Source organism: Typha angustifolia, chromosome 3, assembly GCF_048772165.1.
Source record: "Typha angustifolia cultivar Huaian chromosome 3, ASM4877216v1, whole genome shotgun sequence".
NCBI lineage: Eukaryota > Viridiplantae > Streptophyta > Magnoliopsida > Poales > Typhaceae > Typha > Typha angustifolia.
Window position 1 is genome coordinate 6,282,572 of NC_133241.1, and position 27,703 is coordinate 6,310,274.

General features: G+C 36.2%; 4 protein-coding genes across 4 annotated transcripts; 2 read left to right on the top strand and 2 right to left on the bottom strand.

Annotated features, from left to right (window-relative positions):
- Positions 1–3,975: 3,975 nt before the first annotated feature.
- Positions 3,976–11,938, top strand: LOC140758517 (uncharacterized). The gene is made up of 4 exons (XM_073094719.1): positions 3,976–4,346; positions 7,247–7,505; positions 10,292–10,469; positions 11,322–11,938. Exons 1-4 carry the CDS (start codon positions 4,022–4,024, stop codon positions 11,715–11,717), a joined length of 1,158 nt encoding a protein of 385 aa, XP_072950820.1. The 5' UTR covers positions 3,976–4,021; the 3' UTR covers positions 11,718–11,938.
- A 51-nt stretch (positions 11,939–11,989) lies between these two features.
- Positions 11,990–13,791, bottom strand: LOC140758519 (ribonuclease 3-like). Its single transcript, XM_073094720.1, has 4 exons — positions 13,619–13,791; positions 13,306–13,467; positions 12,542–12,734; positions 11,990–12,416 (listed from the first exon to the last, which is right to left on the bottom strand). Exons 1-4 carry the CDS (start codon positions 13,724–13,726, stop codon positions 12,106–12,108), a joined length of 774 nt encoding a protein of 257 aa, XP_072950821.1. The 5' UTR covers positions 13,727–13,791; the 3' UTR covers positions 11,990–12,105.
- A 3,888-nt stretch (positions 13,792–17,679) lies between these two features.
- Positions 17,680–21,303, top strand: LOC140758387 (uncharacterized). Its single transcript, XM_073094521.1, has 2 exons — positions 17,680–17,861; positions 18,666–21,303. Exon 2 carries the CDS (start codon positions 18,740–18,742, stop codon positions 20,657–20,659), a length of 1,920 nt encoding a protein of 639 aa, XP_072950622.1. The 5' UTR covers positions 17,680–17,861; positions 18,666–18,739; the 3' UTR covers positions 20,660–21,303.
- A 960-nt stretch (positions 21,304–22,263) lies between these two features.
- Positions 22,264–27,278, bottom strand: LOC140758534 (uncharacterized). The gene is made up of 3 exons (XM_073094737.1): positions 26,686–27,278; positions 24,817–25,232; positions 22,264–23,385 (listed from the first exon to the last, which is right to left on the bottom strand). The coding sequence occupies exons 1-2, from the start codon at positions 27,204–27,206 to the stop codon at positions 24,965–24,967; spliced, it is 789 nt and encodes a 262-aa protein (XP_072950838.1). The 5' UTR covers positions 27,207–27,278; the 3' UTR covers positions 22,264–23,385; positions 24,817–24,964.
- Positions 27,279–27,703: the final 425 nt, after the last annotated feature.

Genomic DNA, 27,703 nt, shown 5'->3' on the forward strand with positions numbered 1-27,703 from the left:
CCAAGTTCTGAAAGCTAATTAGGCATCCCTTTATTCATAAATAATTTATCAACCTCATCCAAAATCTATAGAGATATGCCATTGGGCATAACCTAAGTGATCAATTATGAGAAGTCTTGCCCTAGGCCCCCTCCCAACCACTATGAATAAACTTACACCATCTTTTTGAACAAGCTCATTGGTATAATCTCAAGCTATGCAAGAGAAACGATAATACCTTTAAGCTTTTAGGTCAATTCGATATATAACAAAGTAGCAGAGCCAATGTTTTCATAGGTCATACGATTTAACTTTGTCGGCCCATAAGTTGGCATGTTAAAGAAATGATATATTGATCAACGGATGATATACAAGTAGATCCACTTTTAGATTATCTAGTACTTAGTTCTTTGTAGAATGAATTCTGTTTATAAACTTTAATAATTTTTTTTAAAAAGGCATGATATATATTTATTCACCCATTTACTAACAAATATTTGATGTTGATAAAGGGGTTGTGGATAAAGACCCAAAAAGTTGTTGACTCAAAATCTTTTTTGCACCAACTTTTGTCACTAAGTCATATATCCAATAGTACAAGAATTGCATTCAATTAAGAATAAGGGGGGGTAGTCAAAAAGGGGATGAGGATTGCAGAACTGGATAGAACTTTTGGCAAAGGTGGGCCTAAATTATTCTCCAATGACTATTCTTCTTCCAACCACTGCTCTTTTTATATGCAGAAAAGGACCACAATCCTAGTCATACAGATGCAATGAGGGGGGGATTAATTCTCCATGGAAAGAAACTCCACCAAATAATCCGTACAGCTCCATTTTTGGGGGGAGAAGATGACATTTGGATGACTTCACAAAACTTTTTAAGTGGAAGAGTTGCTATATGTGCTTGTTATTTATAGGCCATAGAAAAATATTCTAAGTCGACATGAGTCTCTCTAACCCTAACTATCCGATCGCCGATCGATCCAATTGGAGTATGTAAGATTGTCGATAATATAACCACTGAGATATTGGTTACCGAAGGAAAATTTCGACGATCAAGATAGGTTTAAATTCGAAGTCCTTGAAATAACCACAGAGTTTGATTACATGATAAGAGAATGATAGATAAAATGAGCAATTCGTAGTTATAAATTAATATTCTATTTAATAAATTGCACGACATACTTTATACATGTTTTCCAATCATATAAGAGTTTTTGTTTTTGTTTTTTATGTGTAAGAATTTAATAATGTACCGGTTAAACTAATTTTGTTAAGATTACCATTCTGATGGCCAAATCTTATAAGAAAATTGTGATAGAGGCGATAAGAAAATTTTAGTAAGAGGGATTTATGCACAAACCAAAAAATTTAAAAATTAAACTTAATAAAATTGGTTTTTATTGTCCCGTAAATCCTCTAAAGATAGCTGATCAAAACCAAATTAGACAAGAGAATATAAACTTTCCATGAGTATTCCATGAGCATCTTCATTCTGCCCTCATGTAAACCACAAGCAAAACTTTGATGAGGTTGTGGCAAAAAAATGTCACTATTTTTGTTTTAGTTTCTAAACTATTTATCAAGATATTATAATTATTGGCATATAAATGTCACCTTAGTCGAATGGTATTTAATATATAGTCACCAGAGAGTAACAAGAATCAATATTGAAAGACATTCATGCAACTAAATACAAATAAATTAAGAGATCTCTATACATGCAAAAATTAAAAATTAAAATTAAAAAAAAAATCCTACAATTAATTATAAGGATAACAAAGCCATGCTAACTGTACGTAGGACAATGATATGAACGAATCGGATTCACAAACTAATGATGAGAATGAAAGCAAAGAAAAGCTCATTCACTTTAGAGCTAGCTCTAAAGATGTATCCTAGGTTTTTATTCACAATCTTTCATTCTATCCTGTCCATTTATCCGAGTTCTAGCACGCATATCGAGGCACTGTTTAGTTCTATAAAGTGGAGTGATTGTAGATGTGCATGCATATGATTAGGTCATTGATGTGGTCCTCATGAAAATAAATATATTAATTAACTCTTTATTTTAGGTAGTATATTTTTGATTTGATTGAGTAAGCTTTGGAATAAACTTATATAGCTATGTCTAAGCTAGGGCAATAATATGAAGGAATCAGATTCAAAAATGAGTATATATAAAGCTTCTAGTAAAAGTTTATTCACTTTAGAGGGCTACTGTTTTATATATGCTAATGAAATTATTAACCCTAGTAGAAGTAGGTTTTTATGTAAGAAGCCATATCCAATGAGGTATATATGTTTGATTATACCGGTTCAGGTTATTCTTGTGCTTGATTGTAAACTAGTATACAGGGTATAGTAATTATATTTAATGTGATAGGTGTTCGATATAGTTATCAGAACATGAATTGACAGAGTGGTATGAGAGGTGAACCGACTATAATGTTAACGGTTAGTTTAATATGGTAATATAATATTTTTGCCCTTAAACCTGATTTTGTCATCTAGTTCTCATTCTCTTAAAATGAGGTTACCGAATGTTAACACTTGTTGTAACCGTCAAAATTACTATTTTACCTTTTAAGAGCAGTTTTGTCATCTAATACTCATTTTTCCTAAGACGAGGTTACCTAACTTTAACACCTGCTTTAATTGATAAAATTACTATTTTACGCTTTAAGCTTGGTTTTGTCATCTAGCACTCATTTTCCCTAAAATGATGTTAACTAACATTAACACCCATTTTAATCACTAAAGTTACTATTTTATGCTTTAATACCAATTTTTCTAAATTATGGTTATGGAAAATTTGGACTTGTTAATTCGCATTGCAGACTTATTTGTATGCAATATGTCTCTTATTTAACTTTTTTTTAAGTTTAACCCCAAGATTAACACTCATTTTAATCGCTAAAATTAATGTTTCCCTTTAAACATAGTTTTGACATCCATTACCCATGTTATCAATATTTGTCTTATTTTGTTGTTTAACCCAATATTACCACTCGCTTTGATTGCTAAAATTAATGACCCCCACTATAAACTTGGTTATGACATCTATTACCCTTTTTTTTAATCTAAATCATGGTTAACAAATATTAACACTCTTTTTTACCACTAAAAGTACTATTTCTAGGAGATATGATTAAAATGTTTGCGATGAGAGATAAAGATTGAAATAATAATTGATTGAAGCATAGTTAATAGAATCGAATCAAATGTTAACCTGATTAGTAGGCAAGCAAATTAATAAGGGTCTCCGATGCAAGTGGATTTGTTCGGATTCGTTTGATAATGACTCTCAGATGCGTATCAACATTTGAGATAAGATAAAGAGGGACCCATAGATTACAACGTGAGTGATCACGACTATCTAATGCATGCGACCAATGAGTTGGCGCAACATGTTCGTAGATAAACTCGATCGGAGTCCAATCTACATCGAATTTATGCTCATAATTAGCTTGTTATCTCCGTCAAAATATTGCCGAAGGCCTAGAGAATTTTGATCCGGCCCATGCCCATCACACCCATGGCCCATTAGGATTGAAGCCCATAAATGATAGGGCTATAAGAATAAATACCAAGATATAGAACTAGATAATGACACTAATGCAACTTGATTTGTTTTTTAAATGTATTATATATAATCCTCCAATTTATCTTCCAATCTAACAAATGTTATTGGCAACATTAATTTATTTTTCCTTTTCTAAAAAAAACTTTTTTATGCTTTTACACTACTATAAGAAGTTATAAATACTTTTTGGACATATAATATTTCTCCAAATTAATATGTCTTTATAAGTCCATCTTTGTTGTGGATGCAAACTACCAAATCTAAAATAAAGTGAAATTTATTTGCAAAAAAAGGGCAATTAAGATAGTCGGCGTTGACTTCAGTTTTACGTGCAAAACGTCGCCGTATCTTAATTGAAATGGTGTTAGTTGCAGACTAATGCTTGTTTCGAGTCCTGAAGCGTCGCAACAAAACCCTTTTAGCGAGTTCAAAACCCTCCGCTTTCTCTTCTTCCATGGAGGAGACCATCGAAAGGTTCGAGCAAGAACCACCCGTGGAGGAGAACGAGGAAACGAGCTTCAAATCTTGCAATGAGGAGTTGGCATGTGGGGTTACCTCGGAGATGGGGTTCAAGAAGAGGTATTCGAGGAGCGAGATGGAAGCCCTAAGATTCGTGGGCGTTGGGGAGCAGCGGGAGAAGTGGGAAGAGGTGTACCGGGGTCTTGATTCCGGTGTTTCCAGAGAGCTTGATGGGCTAAGTGCTGTGGAGTCGAAGAAGAACAAGAAGAACAAGGGCGGCGGACGTGGCGGAAAGAAGAAAGAGCCCTCCGTTACAGTGGGTATGTCTCTTCTCTATTTAGCTCTGCACAAGATTGGATTTTTAATTTGTTTTATGGGGTTCAAATGCTACAATCTTTAATTGCTGAGGATTTCAAGAAAGTAGATATGAGTGACACAATTATATGTTTGTATTCTTACGTTGACTCGAAGGTCAATATGTAACTCTTAACCTTTTTCCCCATATTCTGCTATTCGAAGATCATTATCTGTTTGTATTCTTAAGTTGACTCGAAGGTCAATATGTAACTTTAACTCTTTTTCCCCATATTCTGCTATTCGAAGATGATTATCGATAATGGTGAAAGAGATATGGTCTAAAGTTTTATGGGCTAATAGGAGATTCCGAGATTGTGTGCGAAATCTGGTACAGAGTTGATTCTTGAACAAAAGTTTATAATGTTGCATCCTTGTATAGCCATAATGGCCTTTTGAAGTGATTTTAGGGCCTTGAACAACTATTTGAAAATTGTCATTTGATACTTTTCAGAATTTCATTTAACTTCGCTTTTGGCCAGTCTTGGAAATGTACTCTGTGGCTTTTAATAATTACACAAGTCGTCTAAGATGAATAACAATGGTTATATTTCCTTTGACTTGAAAGGCCTGATTCTACTGGAATTCTGTAAGTTCAAGTGGTGCTTTAGGAAAATTGTTTTTTGATACTTTTTAGAATTTCATTTCACTTTGGTTTTGGCCAGTCTTGGAAATGTACTATGTGACCTTTAATAATTACAGCAAGTTGTCTAAGGTGAATAACAACAGCATGGAAGCTAGTTTTGCCAATCCTGAATGGGATTTGCCAAAATGGATCTAGGATTTCAGCCTGATATCGCCCGAAATAGACTGAAATCGGGAGAGAGAAAGGGAGAAAGAGAGAGGATAGTAAGAACGAAAGGCAAAAAGAGAGAGGAGTGAGATAGAGAAAGAAAGCTCGTCGAAAGGAGAGAGAATGAAGAAAGAATATAGTGTATCTAAGGTCGTCGGAGGTTGACAGAGTTGGATCTGCATCACAAGATTTAGCCAGACATTTATGGAGGCTGAAACTATGTCAAAGAAGCATCGATTTGGGTGAGAGAAAATGAGAGAGAAAGAGAGAGAGAGAGAGCAAGGAATCAGAAAGAGACAGAGTGCAGGGATTAGAGAGGGATAGAGGAGGGAGTCGAAGAGGATGAGGAAGAGAGTTTTTCTTAAGAAAGATAGAGAGTTAATGGGGGAGAGAGAGTTCGAAAGAGAGAGTTAGTATGAGAGGGTAAGATTTTTTTATGTAAGTGAGAGAGGGAGAGAGTGTGTGAGTGACAGAAAGGGAGAGAAATTGAGATTGAGATTGAGAAAATAATATTTATTTTTTAATTTTAGATTTTATATATGAATAATTTATATTTATCTTATTATTAATTTTTCTTAAAATTTTAGATTTTATTTTATTTTATTTTTAAAATACAGTCCAATACCAATACCTCTGATATGACTCATAAGTATCATTTTTTTGGATGGCCAATCGCGATCTCGATTCCGATACTTAGAACCTTAAACAACAGTTATATTTCCTTTGACTTAAAAGGCCTAATTCTACTAGAACTCTATAAGTTCAATTGGTGTTTAAGGAATAATTTTGAACTTAGGAAGTGGCATTGAAGATGAGAAGACATAATGGAAATAGTAGAAAGAAAGTCCTGAGTGGGAAAAAAAAAAAACTGTGGAATCAACAATAACAAAGGCAACATGTTAAAAATTAAAATCTGGAATATATATTTTTGGATCATTTTACTAATTGGGTATCTTGTAAGCATATTAAACCTAGAAAATTCTTGTCTTGCCTTTTCGTTTGTGTACATATCTAGTACAGTGGATAAATAGCAAAGGCTAAAACCATGCTATAATATAGACTTTTGGCCAGTTTTTAACCCTATGGAAAGACATTGCCTATGGATCTCAAATGGACTGGGTTGCCTCTTGGACTTGCTAGTTTTGTGGCATATAGTATATTTTTCTGTTTTGTCTTTATTTTCTTTATATGCATCTATATTGAGTGCTTAAAGAGAAAGGAAGCAGTTTGCTGGGTAGGTATCACAATAAAATGATGCACATGTGAAAAGGCTAAATTTTATTAATATTTTGATGAAATTTTGGGGATGAAAGCTGTAATAGAAGGCGCGAGAGAATGGAATATTTGGAGACAAGGAAGAAGTCTGCATATTACTGTCAAAAAAAAGTTAAGACTCCTGCAGTCAAACAAGAAATGACTCGGTTGAACATGAAATCTTATTTTAGTTTGTATTGAGTGACTACAAGAAGAAGAATTGTCCATTGTCCATCGAGGGTAAGCTGGATGATTTGTTTTAAAATAAAAAGATAGACTAGACCCTTTGTACGGTGATTGTTTTGATAGGAGTTCACTTGGTGGTTAGATATTGATGATCTGATTGAGTAGATGAGGAGTTTTGACTTTTGATATCGTGATCAAGCATCATGATCATAAAAACTCTTGCAATGCATGAAGCAATACCCACATGTTCTATTTGTAAAAATTGTCTGCATATAAACTTAGTCAGTCGTTAGTATGTTCCTAGTAAACTATCTGTTATGAAAGATATTTAAATATGCATCAGGTTCTGAATTATGATCCCTTGGTTAAGTTGCATTTATCTGAACGTCATCAAGATGCAGAGAACCCTCTCGTGAATCTGATGATAATGTTCCATGGATAAACTGGAGAATGTTTAAAACATTATTTCATAATTATTCATCTGACAGGCATGCATGGCAGAGGGAATATGGGCTAGAAGCTTGCAAATCATGTTGCATATATTTATACTGTAAGGAAGACTGTCTTATCATGAAGTTATCTGACAGAGTGATAAAAATTTAAAAATTTGTTGTATTTTTCTATGCATTTCAGGTGAAGTATTTGCAGAAAGTACTTCAAAGATGTTAGATGTGCCAAATCTCCATGAAGTTCTTTGCAGTGAGGCTTATAAAATTAGTGATAATTACTTGGTAACAGAACTGGTTGATGAATATGAAAGCATAAAAAATGAAGAAGACAGTAGTGATGATGAGTATGACAGCATCCGGAAGCCTGCTTTTGTAGTGGAAGGAGAACCGGATTTTGATTCTGGCCCACCACTTGATGGTTTGGAATACCTTAGGCGTGTCAGGTAGCCTATCAATATCTACTTCTGTGATGCATGTGTTGTTCTATATATTTACATCTATATATATTTGAATTCATATGCATGTATAATCCTGCTCTGCATGTTTTAAGTGTGCTTATATCCAAGTATAGATTACCTTAGCATGTCAAATATTTTTCAATTGTACTCATATCTTTTTTGTTATATCCTTGTCTTGCATTTTCACATAAGGTGTTCCTTGGAAGTTGGAACGAGACAAACTTGAGTGACGGCTCATTAAAGGATAGTGATCTAATAAGCATATTCATAGCCATGTAGTCTTTTTTGCAGGACAGGATTTTCATGTTCTTTTTTTTAGTCCATATGATAATATAATTGAAATTTGAAATGACTGAGGTGCACAGTTGGCCACCTTAAGTGATGGTTTTTGCTATGTGGGTACTTTTCAGTAATTGAGTTGGCTTATGTTAAATATTTCTTTCCTAGAGTCTTGAATGAAATTTTTGATTCCTTCTATGAATGTTTGTCATATATATATATATATATATATGTGTGTGTGTGTGTGTGTGTGTAAGAAATGTTTGTCATATCAAGCATGCTGATATATTTTTCAGACACATTTTATCGATGAAGAATCTACATAAAAGAGATATCAATCATCTTGTTCAGAATTCAAGTTGTGCCTGATTGAAGACTTTCTTTTGGAAACTAGAGGATTGTGAAATGTGAGATTCATTTCCTCTTTTTTCTTAACAATGGAAAATTTAACGAGGAAGTACAAGCTTGACTGAAAACCACTAGAAGTACTATTTCCATAATTGTTTGCTTTAATGGCTAGATCTCTACCTTTGAGGCTTTTTTTATGCTTGGTTCTTAACTCGAGGTTTCTTTCTCTAATTATAAAGTTGATTGATCTGAGGATTATATTTTCTTCACTTCATAGCATTTGAACAGTTATTTGGAGTGGATTGAGGATAATATGCTTTTAAGTTCTACTATGGGTGTAAATGAATTGAGCTTGATCGACCTTGGCTTTGACAAGCTTGAATTGAAATTTATTTCGAGCCTAGATTTGTGATCAAGTTTGAATTGAAATCATTTCAATTCAAGCATATTTTAAATTTGAGCTGTTCAATTAGCAATTTCAAGCCTTATCAATTCAAGCCATTTTCTAGCCTAAGCAAGCTTAAATTAATTTAGATTTGAATCAAGTTTAAATCAAACTTGAAATAAAGCCTAATTCAACTATAAAGAGAGAGAAGCTAAGCCGTTAGATCAAAAAATCTAAAAGTTCATATCACTCATGTTATATATATATATCGAGCCTTATCGAGCCAACTTGATCGAGCCGGCTTGTGATCAAGCTCAATTCAAATTTAATTTCGAGCCTAAACTTCAAGATCAAGATCGGCTTGGCTTATTTTCAAGCCAAGCTTGATTGAGCCTTATTGAGCTGAGCTCGAGCCGGCTCGATTATTTTGACAGCCCTAAGTTCTACACCCATAAACATTGCAGTGTGAGCTTAGCTTCACGGAATCTCATTCTTTGACGTTGTTTTGAATATTTGGGCATTAAGTACAATGTACATGAATAAAAATTGCATATGTGAATGCTAATAATATTTTCCTGTAAGTAGTTTCTGATGAAAAAAATTCCTTACTGGAAGCGAACCCATCAAGTTTTACCATTAGAGCTCTTCTCAGATATCTGGTAGACATTAACTGATCTACATTTATCTTGTCTACAGCATGCTAACAACTTAGGACGGTCAGCTATGATATGCAAATCTTTACTTGATACTATAATGACTTGGCACAGCATACCATAATGCTGCTTTGCTGCATTTCCCTTTGTAGAATTAATTCAATCAGGTCTTGTTATGCCCTCGTTATGGAGCGACATTTCTATTTCCTTCTTTAGCTTTGGACAATTTAAAAAGATTTATGTAAGCAACTTTTTTCAAATAGTTAGTAGTTCCTCATGATTGCTAGTTTGAGCTGCAGCTAATAAGCTTCTAGTTATGAAATGTACAAAAAAAGAAGACAATGCATTGTCCTACTGCTGATGTCATCTAACTGTCTAACTACTTATGTGGATTAATCCTTTGGAAGTTCTATGATGTTAAACCTAATGGTCATGATTGCTATGATGAATGGCTAAGAGCCTGAAATTGAATTTATTTCCTTGGGTTGTGTTTTTAACTCTAATTTGTGAAAAATAAATCTGTGAAGTGTGACAGTTTGCTTAACAGATTACAACTAAGATGTAAGACAGTCAATCACACCTGAGGGTCGGTCTTATTACATTTTTGGGGTGCAGAAAATATGGGAGAAATCCATATTCGTTCAAGGTCTCTCCAAATGGATAAATATCTTAGTTTCAAATCTTATTTTTGTGAATGTAGTTTCTCCTTTAAATGATAACTAATCTTGATTTAGGTTACTCCTATTGCAAGTTTTTTGATATATGAATGACCAAGTTTATGAATATCTGGATTCTAAAGGTTGTTACTCTAACTACAAGGCCTTTGATAGTTTGATGTGATTAGCCCATAGTCAAAGCACCTTATCTTTAATCAAATAGATACTATTACCTTTGATAGTTTGATGTGATTAACCCATAGTCAAAGCACCTTATCTTTAATCAAATAGATACTATTACCATTTACCACCCTTTTCTTTTGTTCTACTCTTTGATGTTCAAGGACATAACCCTGGAACTGTCACTTATATTCCTGAGTACGTTATAGAATGGCTATTCCATAATATAGTTTGAATCATACACTTACCTATTTTCTTTACATAATATAGGTGGGAAGCTGCTCAAATTCCAAAAGTGAACGTAGCGAAGCTCAACTTGAGTAAATTTGGCAGTGAACAAACACCTTATATTCCCAGGATACCAGAAATACCAAAATGTCCACCAAACTTGATGCCATCAAAAAAGTGGGAGGAATTTTTTCTTGCTGAGTTCTCCGAGATAAGAAAGGTAACTATTTTTTAATGACATTTTAGAGATTATTATTCATGTTTACTAGTTGAAATAATACTTGGTATGGAACTTGATAAATTTATACTAGTTCCTTGTGCTTGTTCCTTTGAAACCAAGATAAGCCTGTCAAATTTGCCCATGATATATACTTAATGAAATATAGATATTGGATTTTTGGTAATGAAATAGATACAATACATCTTCATGATAAAAATAAAATGATGCTACCTCGGCATCTTCAATCTTACTAGCCGTTTTGGTTGAATGTTTTTTTAAGTTCTATGGACTTCAAAGATCTATTTTATGCATTCTGAACTACGTATAATATATGATTCCATTTTCCATTTGAGGGATTAGTCATAACATTTCATTTCTGAATGTGATGGTGCATGGTACTTCTACATTTCTTCCTCAAGAAGACCAAAAGAAAAAGGTTATGGGCCTTGTGCAACATCTATAGTTAAGTGAGAATTAAGTTCTTTATTTGAACTTTAAACTAAGTTTTTTGGAAATTATATATTATCTTTTCTCATTGGCAATTACTCTTAGTTGTGGTCATTAGTATGATTTGATCATTGGCAATTACTCTTAGTTGTGTCATTAGTATGATTTGATTGAGGATATTTTGTAATTTTTTTAGTATAGTTAATTTAACAAAGATGTTTAGTTAAATTTAACTAATAAATCTAATAGCAAGATATTTTCTGCAAATATTCACTAAATTATAGGATTAGATTTGCAATGTAGGGTGTAAATTATAATTTTGTTTAAAAGACAGGGTGTTATATACAGATTTTCTTTTTTTTCTTAATGTAATGATGTGTGACTATAACGAGCTGATTGTTGCAGGCATTTTCATGCCTTGAAAGCTCATGTGACGAACCATCCCTCAGTAGTGGGAACTCTTCCAAACAGCCCAACTGTAAGGAGCAGCCTAAGAGCATTCCAACACTGTCAATAGTTCGTGCAATGGATGCTGTTTCGCGAGCAGCAACACTGAGGAATTATATAGATATGCTTGAGAGTATGAGCTCGTTGTCAAGGAATGACTGCTTATGGTTGTTTGCACTATGCGTGGCAGTGGATATGCCACCAGATGCAGAGACATGCGCTTCTCTAAGGTGCTTGCTGCGCAAGTGCTCGATCATCCTTTCAGAAAAATCAGAACCAGATAATGAAGTTGCAATGTTGAACATTCTTATCACAATTTCTGGGAAGTATTTTGGACAGTATGAGAATGCATAGGGTCAACTAGGCCTCCTATTTGTTCTCAATTGAACTATGCGTTGTAACTTCTTTGAAGCAGCATGATCTTAATTCTTAAGTATATGCTTGTACCTTGTATGTAATATAGCCTGAAAACGTTTTTGATACCTTGATTAGGAGAAAGCTTAGAGAAGTAAAGCAGGGATGATCTCTGTATGTTATTAACAGGTTGCCTATGAAAGATCATCATTTTTCAGATCCATCTAATTGTTTTGACTTTTGAGAGTCTCATTTCTTAGAATAAACAGGTCTTGTACCGAGATTAGTCGACAACTTTTATTCCGTGACATTCAAAGTCACCACATCTAGCAACAAAGTTTATTCACTAGATACATCAGGAGCACACCATTCTGCAAAAGGCTAACGATTACATGACCAAACTTTTATCAGATGGCATCTTGAGTGGGTTGGCCTTGTCGTCTGCCCCCTCATCATGGAGCATGTTGGTGGAGAAGGGTAAGAACTTGATCTTGGAGCCACAGGTTTTACTCATGCTGATGGGGCAGCTGATGATCCTCTGCCCGTCACTAGACACACAGATGCGGATCTTGTAGAGCTCATAGTCCCTTCTCAGCAGGCTCCTTCTGCACTCCACCTCCGTTGAGAACCCAAGGTATGCTATGAGTATTCTCTGGATGTCCTCTAGGTTGTATTGTGTAGTTTCAGATGGCACGACACCTTCAAAATGAGATGATAGCATGAAAGTTTATATTTAGCACATCACTAGTAGCTGTTCTTTGTTTTTATTTTCTTTTTCTGGTGGGCTGTGGGAAAGTTTTAGCAAATGAAGTAAGCTTACTGACCATTGGAGGTGAGTGTGTTGAGTAGGTCAACTTTGCCCCTGAGGGCAAGGGCCTGTTGGAAATATTGGACCTCTGTGAGGTTGGAGCAGGAGCCATAGGTGCACCAGACGGACTTCCACTGGTTCATCCCGTTGTTGCTGGGGCACTTGATGTCGGGCCAGTAGGCAAACAGATCGTCTATCAGCTCTCTCAGCTGCTCAAGTGTTCATGTTCCAATTCAGACCACATTAGAATAGGAGTATCAGGTTAGAGATTTTGAAGTCTTACACAATATGCATAGCTTATTCTGCTAAACTTTGGTAGGTGTGGATGTCAGTGATACAAATTTATTAGATTTGGCCTGTGTTGTTGCCAGGGAGAAAAGAAAAAGAAAACCAGGTTGTGATTATAGGAGTGTTCTATCTATATATCAATATGGTTATAGGGGTACAAGTAGAATGCTTCTGTTCTTGTTTGAAATTTTTTCTTCCTGTTTCTGCAAACACTCTTTGCAGGCATTAATCTAAGCTATTTATAGAAACTTATGCCAGTTAAATGACTGTAGACTATGTGAAAGAACTGGAAGAAAACAGCATGCATGTTGGTTGTTGCAAGCAGTGTTGACTAGATACCACTCTTTGGAGTACAATCTTATCAGTGAGTAACTTGTAGTACCTCTGAGAAATGTGGAAAGAATCCCTTAGTATGGTGAACTTGTGGTAGTAATAACTATGTTCAAACAAAAAAAAAACAAGAATCAAGAGAGTTGTTTACAAGAGACAGACCTGATTGATGAAGAATGGGCATGTGCTGTTGCAGTTTGTGACAATCTTGCCGGTGGCGCTGTCATAGGTCTCCAGAGCCTGCACGAAGAAGTCCTCCGCCGGCTCACCAGTGGTGGGGGTGCAGCAGTCTTTGTGGAAACCATTGCAGGAAGCTCCTGGCCACTGCAGTGAAGCAAGACAACATCATGAATCCTTCCTGTCATAGTATCTCTATTCTACAAGTGCTTCTAGCTTACACTTATACAGTTAACCTCTCCTTTTCTTTTATATTTTGTTTAATCTGGAAGTTATAGAACATTTTGTAGGAAAGTACCAGGAGGGTCAAGTAAAAGAAGTCGGATTCGGCTGCTGAGATAAGGGAGGAGGAGAGGCAGAAGAAGGCAAGACAGCAGATGAGAGGAACAACTTTGGATGTAACCATTCCCAAACAACTCTCTCTGGTTGAAGGTGTGTATCCTTGTTTCTTTGCTTTGGTGGGTTTAATGAACTGGGAGGGAGGGGCTTTTTATATGTGAATGAGCTACCAACCCACCCTATTAAAAGGTACCATGGTTTTTAATTACCATTTTCCTCTACCCTATTAGATGGGAGATACATCTAGTCCCCACGTCTATAACTTTTAGGTATATATGTAGATATACATTCATTTGACAGGCCGTAGGTTTACCCATCTTTGGTGATCAATTATTTTGGTGTACGGTAGGCATGAGGTTCACATTGTTGTGAATATAGTAAGAAAACCCTGTGAACTCTCTCCTATCCCATGATATGATTGGCACATAATGGTATTTATAACGCTACCAACCACCATAGACCATGGATACCAACTTCAAGAACAAAAGCCTTTTTTTGTGGGGTAAAAGGAGGAGGATTGTATCAAGTATCTAGAATGATATCCTGTGTTTTCTTATACAGTACAGCTAGAAGATGAGAAATGATTGATAAGAGCCACAGACAGAAGAGAACCCTTGGGACTCCCCTAGGTTGGCTAATTAGTCCCCGGCCTTATTTACAGTAGGGTGTTTGCTAGTGAACACCAGTTCATTCCGAGCCTTCCAGAGCTGCCACATCCAAGATAGTGAGTGGGCATCCTTTCTTCCCATCTGATGATCACCTTCACTTCAACTTCTTCTTTTTCTAATTGATTTGAGCCCGTAAGTTTCAGTGAGTTCTATCTCGCAACTTTTTTTTGTATAGAGATTGACAGCATCGTTACTCTTTTTAACTCATGACTTCTCTGAGAGCTTGTCCCACTATTCCACCCACCTTGGTGATCAATTATTCTGGGTGTATGCTAACTGCTAGGACACGAGATTCAGATGATGGGATTGACATAAAATATAATGTCTTATCTTTCTATGAAGCTACCTACCATCATGGCATGGACAACAACACTGTATCGTTGGAAGGGTAAGGATTTTGGATCATGCCACTATTGATTTTTGGATGTAGCAGGTAGTAGAACATATCAAAGGTCAGCTCAGTTAGATAAGGCTCAATTTAAGCTCGATTAATTTGATCATGTTTAAAATTAATTTTAAGTCGAGCTTGAGCATAGACTGACTCGATCAAACTCGGTTGATAAAACTTAATTTATATTTATTAAAATTTAAGTTAATTTGGTTACATGATTAATTTAATTTTATTAAAGTGTGGACTGTCCAAAGAACAAAGGTTTTAAGGGTTACAAATGTAAAACTTCGATTATTCTAAGACTATATATATATGTGCAGGGCTAAAATGAGCTTCTTTGCAGCATCTTAACATCCACTTTAATTAAATGGATATTATAACATATTCTCTTAATTTCTAATAGATAAAAAAAAACAAGATTTTTGTTTCTTATTTAACTTCTTAAAATATATAAAATAAAACAATCTCCTAGCGTATTGGGATGTATACATATAAATATCAACTTTAGATAATATATACATAAATAATAGATTTTTTAAGTGGAGTTGTACATGTAACATAGTAGCTTTCTAATATTATTGATTTTAATATTAAGAAAAATGTGTACATAACACCTTGTATTTTAATGAAATTATAATTTATACTCTATATTTTTATTATCTGCAAATTGAGTCATATAACTTAACGAATATGTGTGGAAAACATTATATTGTTAGATTTGTTAGCTAAACTTAACTAAACTTCTAGGTTAAGTTAACTATTGAACAACATCCATATAAGAATATGTTACAAATTGGCCTAATCCGATCCGCAATGGTTCTGCACTCGATGAAGCCTACAATTTTTGAGGAGATTTGTGAACAATCTAACCAATGGATCCTCCTAAATTTTGGATATGTTGTTGCTTTTGGAGAAAGCTTTCCAACGAATCCAAGATCACAAGATTTAGACGGTTAGATCTCAAGTTATCGACCCAACAGTGGTGAAGGTTAATTAAATCCTAACTTGATAGCCCTCCGGTGGCTAGATAGATGCTAGGTTTACTCCTTGGTGTGAAGGAGAAAAAGTTGATGTAGAAGAGGGTGGTTAGAAACTGGAAGTGGCCAACCAAATACTTAGGCGGTGGAAGAAAAGATGTAGGAGAAGGCGCCAATAGCTAGAGACAAGTTGAGAGAGAGAGAGAGATAAAGGCCAATGCTAATTCAATTATCTAAGATAAACTCAAATTAGGATTTCCTCCATATATTTATAAAGGCTCATCCTAAGAACTCCTCAACTGAATAACAACTCTAAACAATCCTAACAAAATCCACACTTTCGCTACAATACATTTGAATGCGCCCGATCGCGTTCAAACGCGAAATTTTTCGTTCTTTGTCAATGAGAACTATGCAGGCATTCGAACAGTCCGATTCCGTTCGAATGCGCAATTTGTGTTCTCTGTTTTTGCGAACATGTGCAGGCGTTCGCATCCCCGTTCGAACGCGGTCCCTACGTTTGAACGCGCCCCAACAAAAATGCTTTTATTACTTCTAACAAACTCAACTAGATAAATAGACTCATCACAATGAACCTAATGCCACGCATGGAGCCAATATGGATCGAATTGTATCAGAATAAGACTTGTAAAGGCGAATAATCTGACTAAGGGTGAAAAGGACTTACAAAGGGTGGAGAACCTAAGCACCATGATCCTTGCACCAATGATTGAGGTAGGAAGGTTGAAGATGTCGGACCCTTTCTCGGCCCCTTTTGCACCATTGCGGTCAAGAATGAAAGGAAGGTCGTCTAATTCATCACCGTCCTCTTCAAAGAAGACATCGTTCTTTAAAATATTATCTAGGTCATGGCTATTAGGTGCATTGATCTTATGGGGTTAGAATTCTACGAAGAAATTTAAGGGGAGGGTAGAGTAATTGCTCTACATGAGGTGGGGAACCATTAGCTGACTCGCTCGACATCTACGTAGTGCTCAAACAGCCACCTCTAGAGGATCCCATGTCGGAATCTAAGAGGGAATGACAGAGTGGTGGTCCTAGTGGGTGAGCAGATGCCGCCAGCTTAAGTATGAGGAGGGATGCCCCAAGCAAAGAAGATCGTCGTTCCAGTTGTGCCATAAAAGTAAGAAAGAGAAAGAAAATGACAGTTTAGTCATTCTTAAAATAAAATATCTTTAATTAACATAATATTCTCATTTTATGTCATATGTCCGAATAGTGTTAGTTTAAATCTTACCGAAGATAATTTTTGTGTATATTTATTAAATTATAGGGCTCAATTTATAAATAGTAAAAATATATATGTAAATTGTAATTTCATTCAAAGATAAGGTATTATATACAAATTTCTCTAATATTAAAAAAACTAAAATACTTAATTCACCGTGTTTTTTTCCTTTTGTTTTGGAATTTAATGATGATATAGGTTGTTTTACGATAAATTTCAAGTTACCTCCAGTAGTTATGTCTAAAATCAAATTACCCATGAGCTTTACCTTATTATTTAGACTATCTATTAACTTTTCCACCCAAATTTAATAAAAAAATTTAAATTGTCCTATTACTCTTATGATGTTAATAATCCTATTATTTAAGTAAGTATGAAACTTTTCTCTATATTTTTAAGATGATTAATTTTTTTTATTTTTATGATCATATATTTAAAGGGGTAATGTGTAAATTGTGATAGCTTGACAATAACTAAGATTTAATATTTGTAATCTTAGATATTTTTTTTTAAATTTAAAAAATAGATTATACATTACATTATGAATCTTCTCTAATAATTTTCTAATTTTTTTTGTACTTAAAAATAGTTAAACAGTTTTTTATTATTCTAAACCACAGTGGGGGACGTGGTAGTTTGATTTTAGGCAAACCGAAGGGGCAATTTATAATTACCCTTTAGAATATTATAAGAAAGATAGGAAAATATAGGGTACAAACCGCAATAAATGAAATGGTAGGGTGCGAAATGGGAAAATGCTTGTAGCGTATTCCGGCCTCCTCCAAGACGTAAGACGAGCGGAATAGAAAAGTGGCGCCTTGATCGCCAGAACCTTCTCGATTCTCTTCGTCTCCGATCCAAATCTACTCCTCCCCTCGCTCTCGCATCGGCATTACGCGATCGGCTTCCTCGATCTGGTATGGTTTGATTTGAAATTTGATGTAGTACGTCCTTCTCCTCTTTTTCTTGCGTCAATCTCAAATGTCTGTTCGAAGTTTGTGATTGCTCCATCTCTTTTGTTCCTTTGGTATTGATGGGGATTCGAGAGTAAGTGAATTGAATTCGATTTATTCGTCGTGTTGTCGAATTAAAAGGAGTTGATGTAATTAAAACTGGAACCTTTAGGTGTAATTCTTGAGGCGGGATAATAAAAGATTAGGGTTTGTACTTAGAAATATATGTGAAAAGTTTTAGATGAGTATGTGCAGAGATAATCTTAATTACTGGTCGTAATTAGTCGTGGGAGAATCCCAATTTGGATAGTGACTGAGATTATAAGAAGTAGGTTAGGTCTATGTCATTTAAACAATAACTAGATAATGAATGGCTGATGAGGCTTAAAGAGGATTACATAGTTTATTTGATAGAAGAAAATGGCTAAATCCACTGAGAAGAGATCAGTTTATAAGGTGATTACAGAAAATTGAGATCTTTGCTTTGTATATTATCACCTTGGGCTGTAAGGTAATCAAGCAGTCAACGGAATTTCTTTTGGTTTTTGACCCATGAAATTGATGTTGGATTGGAAGCCTGCAATCGAAGAAACAAATTTCTTTCTTTTTTAAGGTGTAGAACTTTTTTGCTTTTCATGTGGAGTCTTTTGTAGCTTGGTTCACTTCTTTGTCATAATTGGAGGTGGAGATATTTCCCGTCTTCTTATCCATCAAAGTGGTCCCATTTGTTTTTCATAGGCTTAAAAATAATTTATTGGCTTTTTGCAGAGTTCGTTGCTATGTAGGTTACTTCGATTTTTCATGGGTGGATTGGCTTATGTGGTAGTGCAGATGTTACACTTATGGCAGCTTCATTCTTTTCCCACTTGCAAAACTTATGGCCCTTTTCCATTTTTAAGCCTGATGACTTGAGGATTTCAGCACAATTGGTTCGGAGGCTTTCAATCCCAGAAGACACAAAGCATTTTGTTTTTGCCATCCGTGATGCTGACTCTCATGCTGTGGTCTATATTTTAGCTGCTCAGAACTTATCTGAGCAGTCTGCATTAGACGCAGTATATCTGATAAGAGAAGTTAAGCCTAAAGCTGTGGTAGCTCAGATTGCTCCATCAGCACTACATGATATTCAGGCTGAGGAGAAGTGCTTAAAAGATGGTCAAGCAAACAGTGTACCAACATCACCGTTTGGGGTGCTTAAAAGGTGCTTTAGAGATAAGATGAATAAAGAGCAATATGAAAAACTAGCTGGTTGCCAGGTCTTGCAAGAAATTTTTGGGATTGGATTTTATGGTCATTATTTGGCAGCCAAGGGAGCTGCAGAGGAGATTGATTCACATTTTTTCTTACTTGAATCTCCATATGAAAATTCTAGTAGTGCAACTCCACATGATGATGCTAAAATTGGGAAGGGAAGCCCAGGATTGCACCTCCAGGCGAGCTATTTTCCTGGAAAAGCCACTTCAGGTATCTACGCAAATTTTAGGAGGTTTTACCTAACTGACACACTGCAATTGCAAATGGCAAAGTCACTTACTCCATCTCTTAATTCATTAGTATCAAAAACAAGCTTGTCTGACACGGTCTCAGAATCCAAACCCGATGAATGCAAACTAATAAGTAACTATCAGGCTCCACCTTTTGGACAGACAGTTTATTCTTTACTTGCTGATCTGTATGATATATTCATCGATCTTCCATCTATGGGAAAAGCTCTGGTTTCTGCTCAGAAAATGCTAGCTTGTATCAGTGAAGGACAACCAGTCAGCATTGAAATTTTATCTGATGTGCACATGTTCAGAATTGCAATTGAAGGTCTCAGAGTAGCTTTAAACAATGTTGCTCAATGTCCCATTGATAAGATGGATAATGACAGCTCTATGAAGGTCGACTTCTCTAAGCTCCCTTCTGAAGAGAAGTGTCATGTTCTTTTTGCTCAAGCACTTAGAACCCAAGCAGAAAAATTTGGATCTGTGGTGGCTATAGTTGATGCAGGTTGCTTAGCTGGTATCAGGAGACACTGGAACACAATGGTGCCTCTGGAGGTTGCAGATTTGGCTGCTCATTGTTTCACACATTATGATAGTGGTGATGATCTTGATACTGATGAAGAAACTCTCATGGAAAGCATGGACAAAAAGGGGTTATTAACTGATAAGCCTATGGTTGCGGTTGGTGCAGGTGCAACAGCAATTCTTGGTGCATCTTCTCTGTCAAAAGCTGTCCATGCATCTACCATTTTAAAGCTTGCTACTTACAAAGTCCCTATTGCCCTTCAATGTGTTTTAGCACAATTTCAAAGAACAACTGTTATTGGACTAAGTAAGATCCTTGCCCAATCAAAACTTCTCTCTCCTGGGATTGCAAGTGCTGGGGCGAAGACATCCAGTTTGAAGTTTGCAGCTGCTGAGAAAATTCGTGCAGTGGTTCATACTGCCATAGCTTCAGCAGAGAGGACTAGCTTGTTAGCGATGCGGACAGCATTCTATGAGATAATGCAGAGGAAACATACGCAACCAGTTAGGTTCACACCATGGGTCGCATTTAGCTGCAGTATGGCTGCATGCGCTGGCCTTGTAGTTCATGGAGATGGAATTGAATGTGCAGCTGAGTCGATGCCAGCGGTTACAATGATTGCCTCTTTGGGTCGTGGTCTTCAGAGCTTGCACCACACATCTCAGGAAGTGAGTCACACAAATGGCACAAGGATAAAGGAAGCCTTACACTCTCTGATGTACAATATAAGGAAAATGAATGTTCAGTAATGCGTCATGCCATCCTGCTGATTTGTAATCGGAAACTGTTCATTAGTATTTCTATTCTTATTTATGGAGGAGGTCATGATCTATTGTCAAGAAAGAGTTTGTGGCTAAGAGTTACCTCCTGACCCTTCAACTCAGGCCAGAACAGGCATGATGGAAGAAAGACAAACTTTTTACATTTGATTGATACAGTGGTAGCTTAATTACAGCTTGGGGATATTTGATACTAGAGAATGCTTATGGTTATAAATGCTGATTGTCAAAGAAGTGTACCCGTTGCAATTCATGACAACTTTGCCACAAGATTATCCTTGATTTCATTTCTGCTGTACATCCCCTTTTGTGCACATAGGGCTGATAGTTCGCTGAAGTGATTCTGACATCAATGAATTGCCAGCCATTTGTTATTACAATTAATATAATTCTTAGCTTTTACTTATCTGCCCCCTGTATTACTACAATTAATCAGTTCTTATTGTCTAGCTGTTTTCTTAAAAAAAGAATGAAGAAAAGGAAAATGATTGTTAATTACTTCCGACTGTTAGACTGATCTTCAACAATCTGTGCAAATCTTTTGAACTTCTCGAGATATTATTTTGTTCAACCTTCACTCATCCGGCAGGTTGGTAATTAGTAGTGTATGTATTTCAAGCAATAGCACCAAGAAGCTGGGTTTCAACATTTTGAGGCAACAGTTCAAATTTCCAACACATCTATGCTTGAGATGTTGATCTGCTAGTATTCAGACTTATGGAACATGTCTTACAAAGGTAATGTGGTACTCCATTGTTACCTTCAAGATTTGTTGGCCAGGAAAGTTAGTGATAAAATGTTAAGCTTATTTCAGTTTGAAGTGCTTTTCTCTGAAACATTCCTCCAATATCCAGTTCCCTTTTAAAACTGTGCAGCTTATTACAAGATGATCGCATGGCATCTGTACTGTCTTTCACATATGTTTCACTTAGAACTTAAGATTGTTACTTGTGACGCAGTAGTTCTTCTTTGCCATTCTGTAAGGAGAATTGTTCAAATGTCAAAAAATGAAAGTTCGCGGTGGATTGGTTGGTATGTCAACAATCATTATATAGGCTTTGAGGGAGATAATACCATGAAATTAGTTTCTAATATTGGCAGATTCTTAGTCTGTCTACCCACAGTTTTTGTAATTTACTTGTATTTAATTTTTTTAATTTAGCATATAAAAGTAAGTATATATATTTTCTAATTTCTATAAGAAACAGTTTCACTTATACTGTCCAAACTATCATTATTTTCTGCACACTAAACTATCATCCTTTTCTGTATACTCTAACGTTATTCTATCACATACTTCGTCTGATCCAAAAAAAAAAAAGGGTTGATTTAGAACTTCATATAGTTTTTTTATTTTTTAGTTCAAAGATATATATATAACATTTTGTTACAGTAAAAATATATATGATAAGTACTAGTTTATTATTACAAATTAAAAAAATCAAATAAAAGATTCGGATTCCCTAACGTAAGACATGGTCCACTCTCAACATCCCAAAGTCCGCAGCTGAGGAAAGTAAATTGCAAAAGCCCCGTCCGACTGACAAACTAAACAAATTTATACAGAAGATAAAACATGATTATTATCATTGATCTCAATTTTCAGAAATATATACAGTGATAGCCGTTACAGTAGATAAAATTATTTCAGAAAAAGTTAAGAATCCCACGGCTCCAGTTGTACACTTTACATACAATGTCACACCATATAAGAGAATGAACTGCATTGCTTTGAGATTATCAAAATTGCAGCCTATGATTTGGCATTTAGTAAATATATCAAATGACTCAGTACAACTACGTGTGTTGTACACCATTTGTTTCTGGGGATCAGAGCAATCTCATTGTGGAATTCAGACTTGAAGAAAACAGTGTAGAACTTTGGGCTTCATGATAGTGTCAGAAAATTCACAAGATTGTTTCAGATACAGCAGAATCTTGGAAGGTGAGACCCGATAAGTGGCAGTTGTCTAGTTCTTGATCAAAGTAAATGGCATCGCCATTATTGTGTTGCATCGGACTTTACTGCACCAAGCGATCTTCTATATCCAGCAGTCACCGAGAAGGTTTCAAGAAGAATAACTTGGTTACAGATATGATGGTGAATTGCAGTAACTAAGCCCTGTACCAAAGAGCGAGCTCAGATACTTGAGCAACACCGTGGAAGTAAGACCGGTTAAATGAGAGTTGTCTAGTTCTTGATCGAAGTAAATGGCATTGCTATGATTGTGTTGCATTGGACTCAACTGCAACAAGTGATCTCCTCTATCCACCAATCACCGAGAAACTTCAAGAAGAATAACTTGGTTACAAATATGACTGGTGAATTGCAGTGGCCGTGCCTTATACCAAAGAGCACAAATACTCGAGCAACACTTTGGAAGTAAGACCTGCTAAATGGCAGTTGTCTAGTTCTTGATCCAAGTAAATGGCATCGCTATGATTGCGTTGCATTGGACTTAACTGCAGCAAGCGATCTTCTGTATCCAGTAGTCACAGAGAGGGTTTCAAAAAGAATAACTTAGTTTCAGATATGACGGTGAATTGCAGCCGACACACCCAATACCAAAGAGATCAGGACTTGCGCAACCATGACATTCTAATACACCAAGGAGCAGATGTTATGGCAATATATAACCCGACACTATTTAGGTGGACTGACTGTCATCTTTAGAGGGACACAAGCATGTGAAAACCTGTAGCATGTATTTGTATTGAAAGAAGTTAGCCATTGATAAACCATAGGAAGCAATGACAAGGCTATTCACTAGTCATGAAAACTCAAATGGAGTATATTTGATGCTCATAGGTACAAGCATAAGAAGAAAATTACAGTCTCAGCAGGCAATAGGTAAGGGTCTAAGGGAAGTAAATATGTCAAGTTATCTTCTTCAAGCCAGTGTAAAATATGTGGCGTGAAGATTAAAAGTCAAGTTGGTAAAATACGATCTGGAAACTCATTTCTTTTATACCAATATGTTGCATATTACTTGCACATTGCAATTAAAAATCATCAAAACAATGATGCAGCCTCTTGTTCCTCTGATTATTTTACATAATCATGGTAGATGCCAGAATGAGTCTGTGTGAGTCTGTGTATGTGTGAATATAAAACAGCAATGCGAAATGAGCTTGGAGAATTTGAAAGGCACAACAAAATCCACACAGTGAGCAGCAATAAGAACAGAGAAGAAACTATGGCGACCAATGAGTCACTCAACAACAGAACAACTAGAAAGATGGAACTGACTGGCAACTAGTAGTTTTACATACAAGCAAATCAATGACTTTTTAAGTTATTGATCTTGCAGCTGGTGCTAGTTCTGGCTGAATTTTCTTGAGGAGACTGGAGAATATAACATACAGGAAGATGGCGGCTTCTATTAAAAACCCTCTTAATTCTAACATGTGTACTTCATCAATAAAAAAGTATAACATGTTTCATACTTGAAAGAACAGGATGTAATCTTGGTAAAGTGGATCATATTGTTCCACATACTAGAATTGACTAGGTATCGAAATTACTCAAATTAGATAGCCATGTTGCTCAACAGTGGTTCTTTGAGCAATACTATTCAAGTTGCTCAAAAGCTTCCTAAATGGATGATCAAATTAGGGGCTATTTGGCTTCATGTATTTAGAAAAACTATATCTACATATATAAAGTGTAACACGAAAGTCAGTTTTTAGTTTATGAATTCTATAAAATATTCTTTCCAATAGCAAAGATGGGCTCATGTGCAGTATATTGACATCCACTTTCATTCAGTGGATGTTAAAACATATTCTCTCGAACTTTAATTGGGAAGAAAAGAGGGAAGAAGAAAAACTTTGTTTGCACTGATTTCTCATTTAACACTATAAATATTACATCTTGAAACACATGAAACCAAATGGCCCATTAAAGTTTCCTTATAGTCTATGAGGCCCACCTATTGATTAGTTCAAATACAAGTAAAATGATGAAGATAACTCTTGCAGGAAAGGCCTATCCGCTGGCAGACAAACGAAAAGGATAACAAACAAAGAACTCAAAAAGGAAGACAAGAATGCAAGCTGACCAAAATATTGCAATAATAGAAATTTGCACAATATATAAATGGTGAAGGTTTCTAGGAATGCCTTACATTGCAGTAATGGTTCCAACTGGTCATTGCAAGCGTGCATTCAGTTGGTGTCCAGCTCTATTGACTCCAATGCTTTCTTACAATTGATGTCCAAGGTTTCAAAAGTTCAGACAACAACAGAGTAAGTCCACTTCTCAACAAGTGAAGCTCAGCCAATTTTTTTGTCTTTATGAGCTATCTCATCCATTGAAGCATTCAGTCTTTCCCTTCTTTTTGCTTGAATTTGACGCACACATTCAGTGATGAAGACACTAAGCCTTGGGATAGACTTGCTTAAAGAGGGCATGTTAAGGCCTGCCTTTCTTAAAGCTTGTGAAATGTTCCTCTGATACCTCTGGAAGTGCACATGGCAGAGGGATGGCGATGCAGCAGTTAAAACAGGCCTCCCGCAAATAATTTGCCCAGTTTGTGCATTACTGAAATACAACCACAGAACTAATCAGTAATTAAAAAAAAGTAACCAGTCATAAGAGAGAATTTTCGAAGGGAGCATGATTACCAATTCTAATTAATCTACAATAGGAGAATTTGGTTGTAATTAAATAAATGTTACTATGTTAGTCCACCAGCTGATGAAACCTGCTGTATTCTAAAATCTAGAAAGAGGGTTTCTAAATCAAAAGAAGACATCTCATGCATTTTAGGCATGGCCTGCATTATTGTCAAATTTAGTCACCTTTAGGTTTATCAAATTGTTCATCAAATTAAGTTGCACTTTCCAAGTTAAGTTTCGTTGGGCCATTAAGACTGTACTCTTCCATATACTTTAGTCCAAAATTTGACAATGTAAAGCCTTGTTATGTTGAGGATCTGCACCAGGTGAACCATGGTTTTGATGGATAAGTTAAATTGTTTGATAATCTTTCCTTTAAGCAGTGCATTGTTTCTTGGCCCAACAGTAAATCAAAATAGACAACATCAACTGCTCTCAACTATGGAAAGGGAGCCACAATCCTTAAGAATTTAAAAAAAAATGACCTCCGGTATGCAAAGAAAACCTGAAAGATGGGGTCTTTGGACCTGAGAACGAGGAAAAAACTGACTTACAGGGAGAAAAAATAAGAAAATGATAGAGCTAGAATGGAAGTGAAGCAAAGAACTATGAGCTGGGAAAAGGTAGCCAAAGGAAAGGAACAGAAAGAAATATCAAGTAGAAGAAAGAAAAGAAAGAGCAGGAAACATACGCCTATAACAGATATATCTCATTTAGTCCCTCGACAAGAATAGCCAACAGCTGACTTATTCCAATAGATGGTGGCACACCCTTGCCACAAAAGAGTGATTTTATGTATCAGAAATGCAAGAGATAATGGAACACTAAAAATATCCAAAGCAATAACAAGCAAGACAATTATTTTCCTCCTATTCTATAATTTTCCTAAGCTGAACCATATTCTATGGTTTATCCTTAGATAAGGCAGGAATCATGGTAGTGCCACAGGATAAAGAAAAGTCAGATCTAACATAAACTCGTAGCTTGATGCCTTCCTCCAAGTTTGACCAAGTCCATCGCGGCATGAGAGCAGTAAGCAATGTTACAATCCCCATCAGAATACTTTATTTAGGTCAACATTAATGAAATTTAAAACTCAGCTGAGCATCTGCATTGTCATAAATTTTACCTACAACATTAAAACGTTCAAACAAAGCACATGACCAAAATCTAAGCTTCAACGGTACCATGCTTCACATCAGATAATGACAAACTAATTATTTTTCCTAATAATAGATAGTAAAAGAATCTTGCAAACCAAACCCAAAAAAGAATCATATGCTAGGGACCAAAAATTAAGTCCAAAGAGACAGAATCCACGGAGTTAGTGATCCAAATTTGAAAAAAAAAAAAAAACAAAGGTTAAGAATCAATACCTCTTAATCACAAAGTTGCAAGCTTTATACAGCGTCTGCTTAGGATCCGAGAGTATATGCGGATGGCAATACCTCGTCAACGGCATCGCCTTCGATTTACACCCAGAGAAACTGCATCGTTTCCTCTCCCCTAACGCTAACCCTAACCCTAAACCCACCCCATTACCCTCAGCCACCCTTCCTCCATCCCCTTCCGCTTCCCCCTCTCCCTCCTCCTCCTCGAAGGGGCTCTTGCCATTCTCCCAATAGTAATCCCGATGCTTCACCCTCACCTCCTCCATCAGCGCCCAGTACTGCCTCCGGTAGCACGCGACGAGCTTCCGCAGCCGCTGAGATCGCCGCCGGATCACCTCCTCCCGGGTAAGGGCCGCCGCATCCCGCAGCGACTGGTCTTCTTTCTCACTCTCCACCTCCACCGCCGCCGGCGCGGCCGACTCCTCGCCGGATACCAGATTATGGTTAGGGTTCAAATCGGATGGTGGTGGGAGGAGGGTTTCCCTCTTCGAAGGTTTGAATCCCATTCCTTCCTCTCTCTCTCCCTCTCTCTTTCCCTCTCTCTCTCTCTCTCTCTCTCTCTCTCTCTCTCTCTCTCTCTCTTTCTCCTTCTTTCTTCTTGGGTAATTAATAATGGTAGTTTTATAGAGGTCAGAGGTGAGGGCGATGGAGGAGAGTCATAGAAAGACGAAGTAAATCGGACGGTGGATATGAGAGAGAGATTAAGTTGTGAAATTGTAATCTTACTGGGTTTTTAATGTAAACTTTCCTTTTTCTCGGGTACGGTGATGGTTCGTTCCGTGTCAAGTGGTTGCTTTCCAAGTAAGCCACGTGAGCGGCAGGAGACCGTCGCATTAGGTCCGGGCCGGTGGACTTTTCGCAAATTAGGTTTGTTTTTTAAATTTACCGAAGAGAGAATATGGTAGTCGTAATTATTTACAATAATAGGTTCGATCATGCTTCCAAATTCGCCTAAAAGAGAATAATCGAATTTAAATCATTGAAAGCGATGATCAAAATGAAT

Coding starts and splice junctions, on each gene's coding strand:
- LOC140758534 (XM_073094737.1), bottom strand. CDS start 27,206: ATGGGATTCAAACCTTCGAAGAGGGAAACCCTCCTCCCACCACCATCC. Junction 25,233..26,685: donor TGCAACTTTGTGATTAAGAG/GTATTGATTCTT, acceptor GTTGTATTTCAG/TAATGCACAAACTGGGCAAA.
- LOC140758517 (XM_073094719.1), top strand. CDS start 4,022: ATGGAGGAGACCATCGAAAGGTTCGAGCAAGAACCACCCGTGGAGGAG. Junction 4,347..7,246: donor AGAGCCCTCCGTTACAGTGG/GTATGTCTCTTC, acceptor TATGCATTTCAG/GTGAAGTATTTGCAGAAAGT. Junction 7,506..10,291: donor GAATACCTTAGGCGTGTCAG/GTAGCCTATCAA, acceptor TACATAATATAG/GTGGGAAGCTGCTCAAATTC.
- LOC140758519 (XM_073094720.1), bottom strand. CDS start 13,726: ATGGTTACATCCAAAGTTGTTCCTCTCATCTGCTGTCTTGCCTTCTTC. Junction 12,735..13,305: donor GCCCATTCTTCATCAATCAG/GTCTGTCTCTTG, acceptor ACACTTGAGCAG/CTGAGAGAGCTGATAGACGA. Junction 12,417..12,541: donor CAACACACTCACCTCCAATG/GTCAGTAAGCTT, acceptor CTCATTTTGAAG/GTGTCGTGCCATCTGAAACT.
- LOC140758387 (XM_073094521.1), top strand. CDS start 18,740: ATGGCAGCTTCATTCTTTTCCCACTTGCAAAACTTATGGCCCTTTTCC.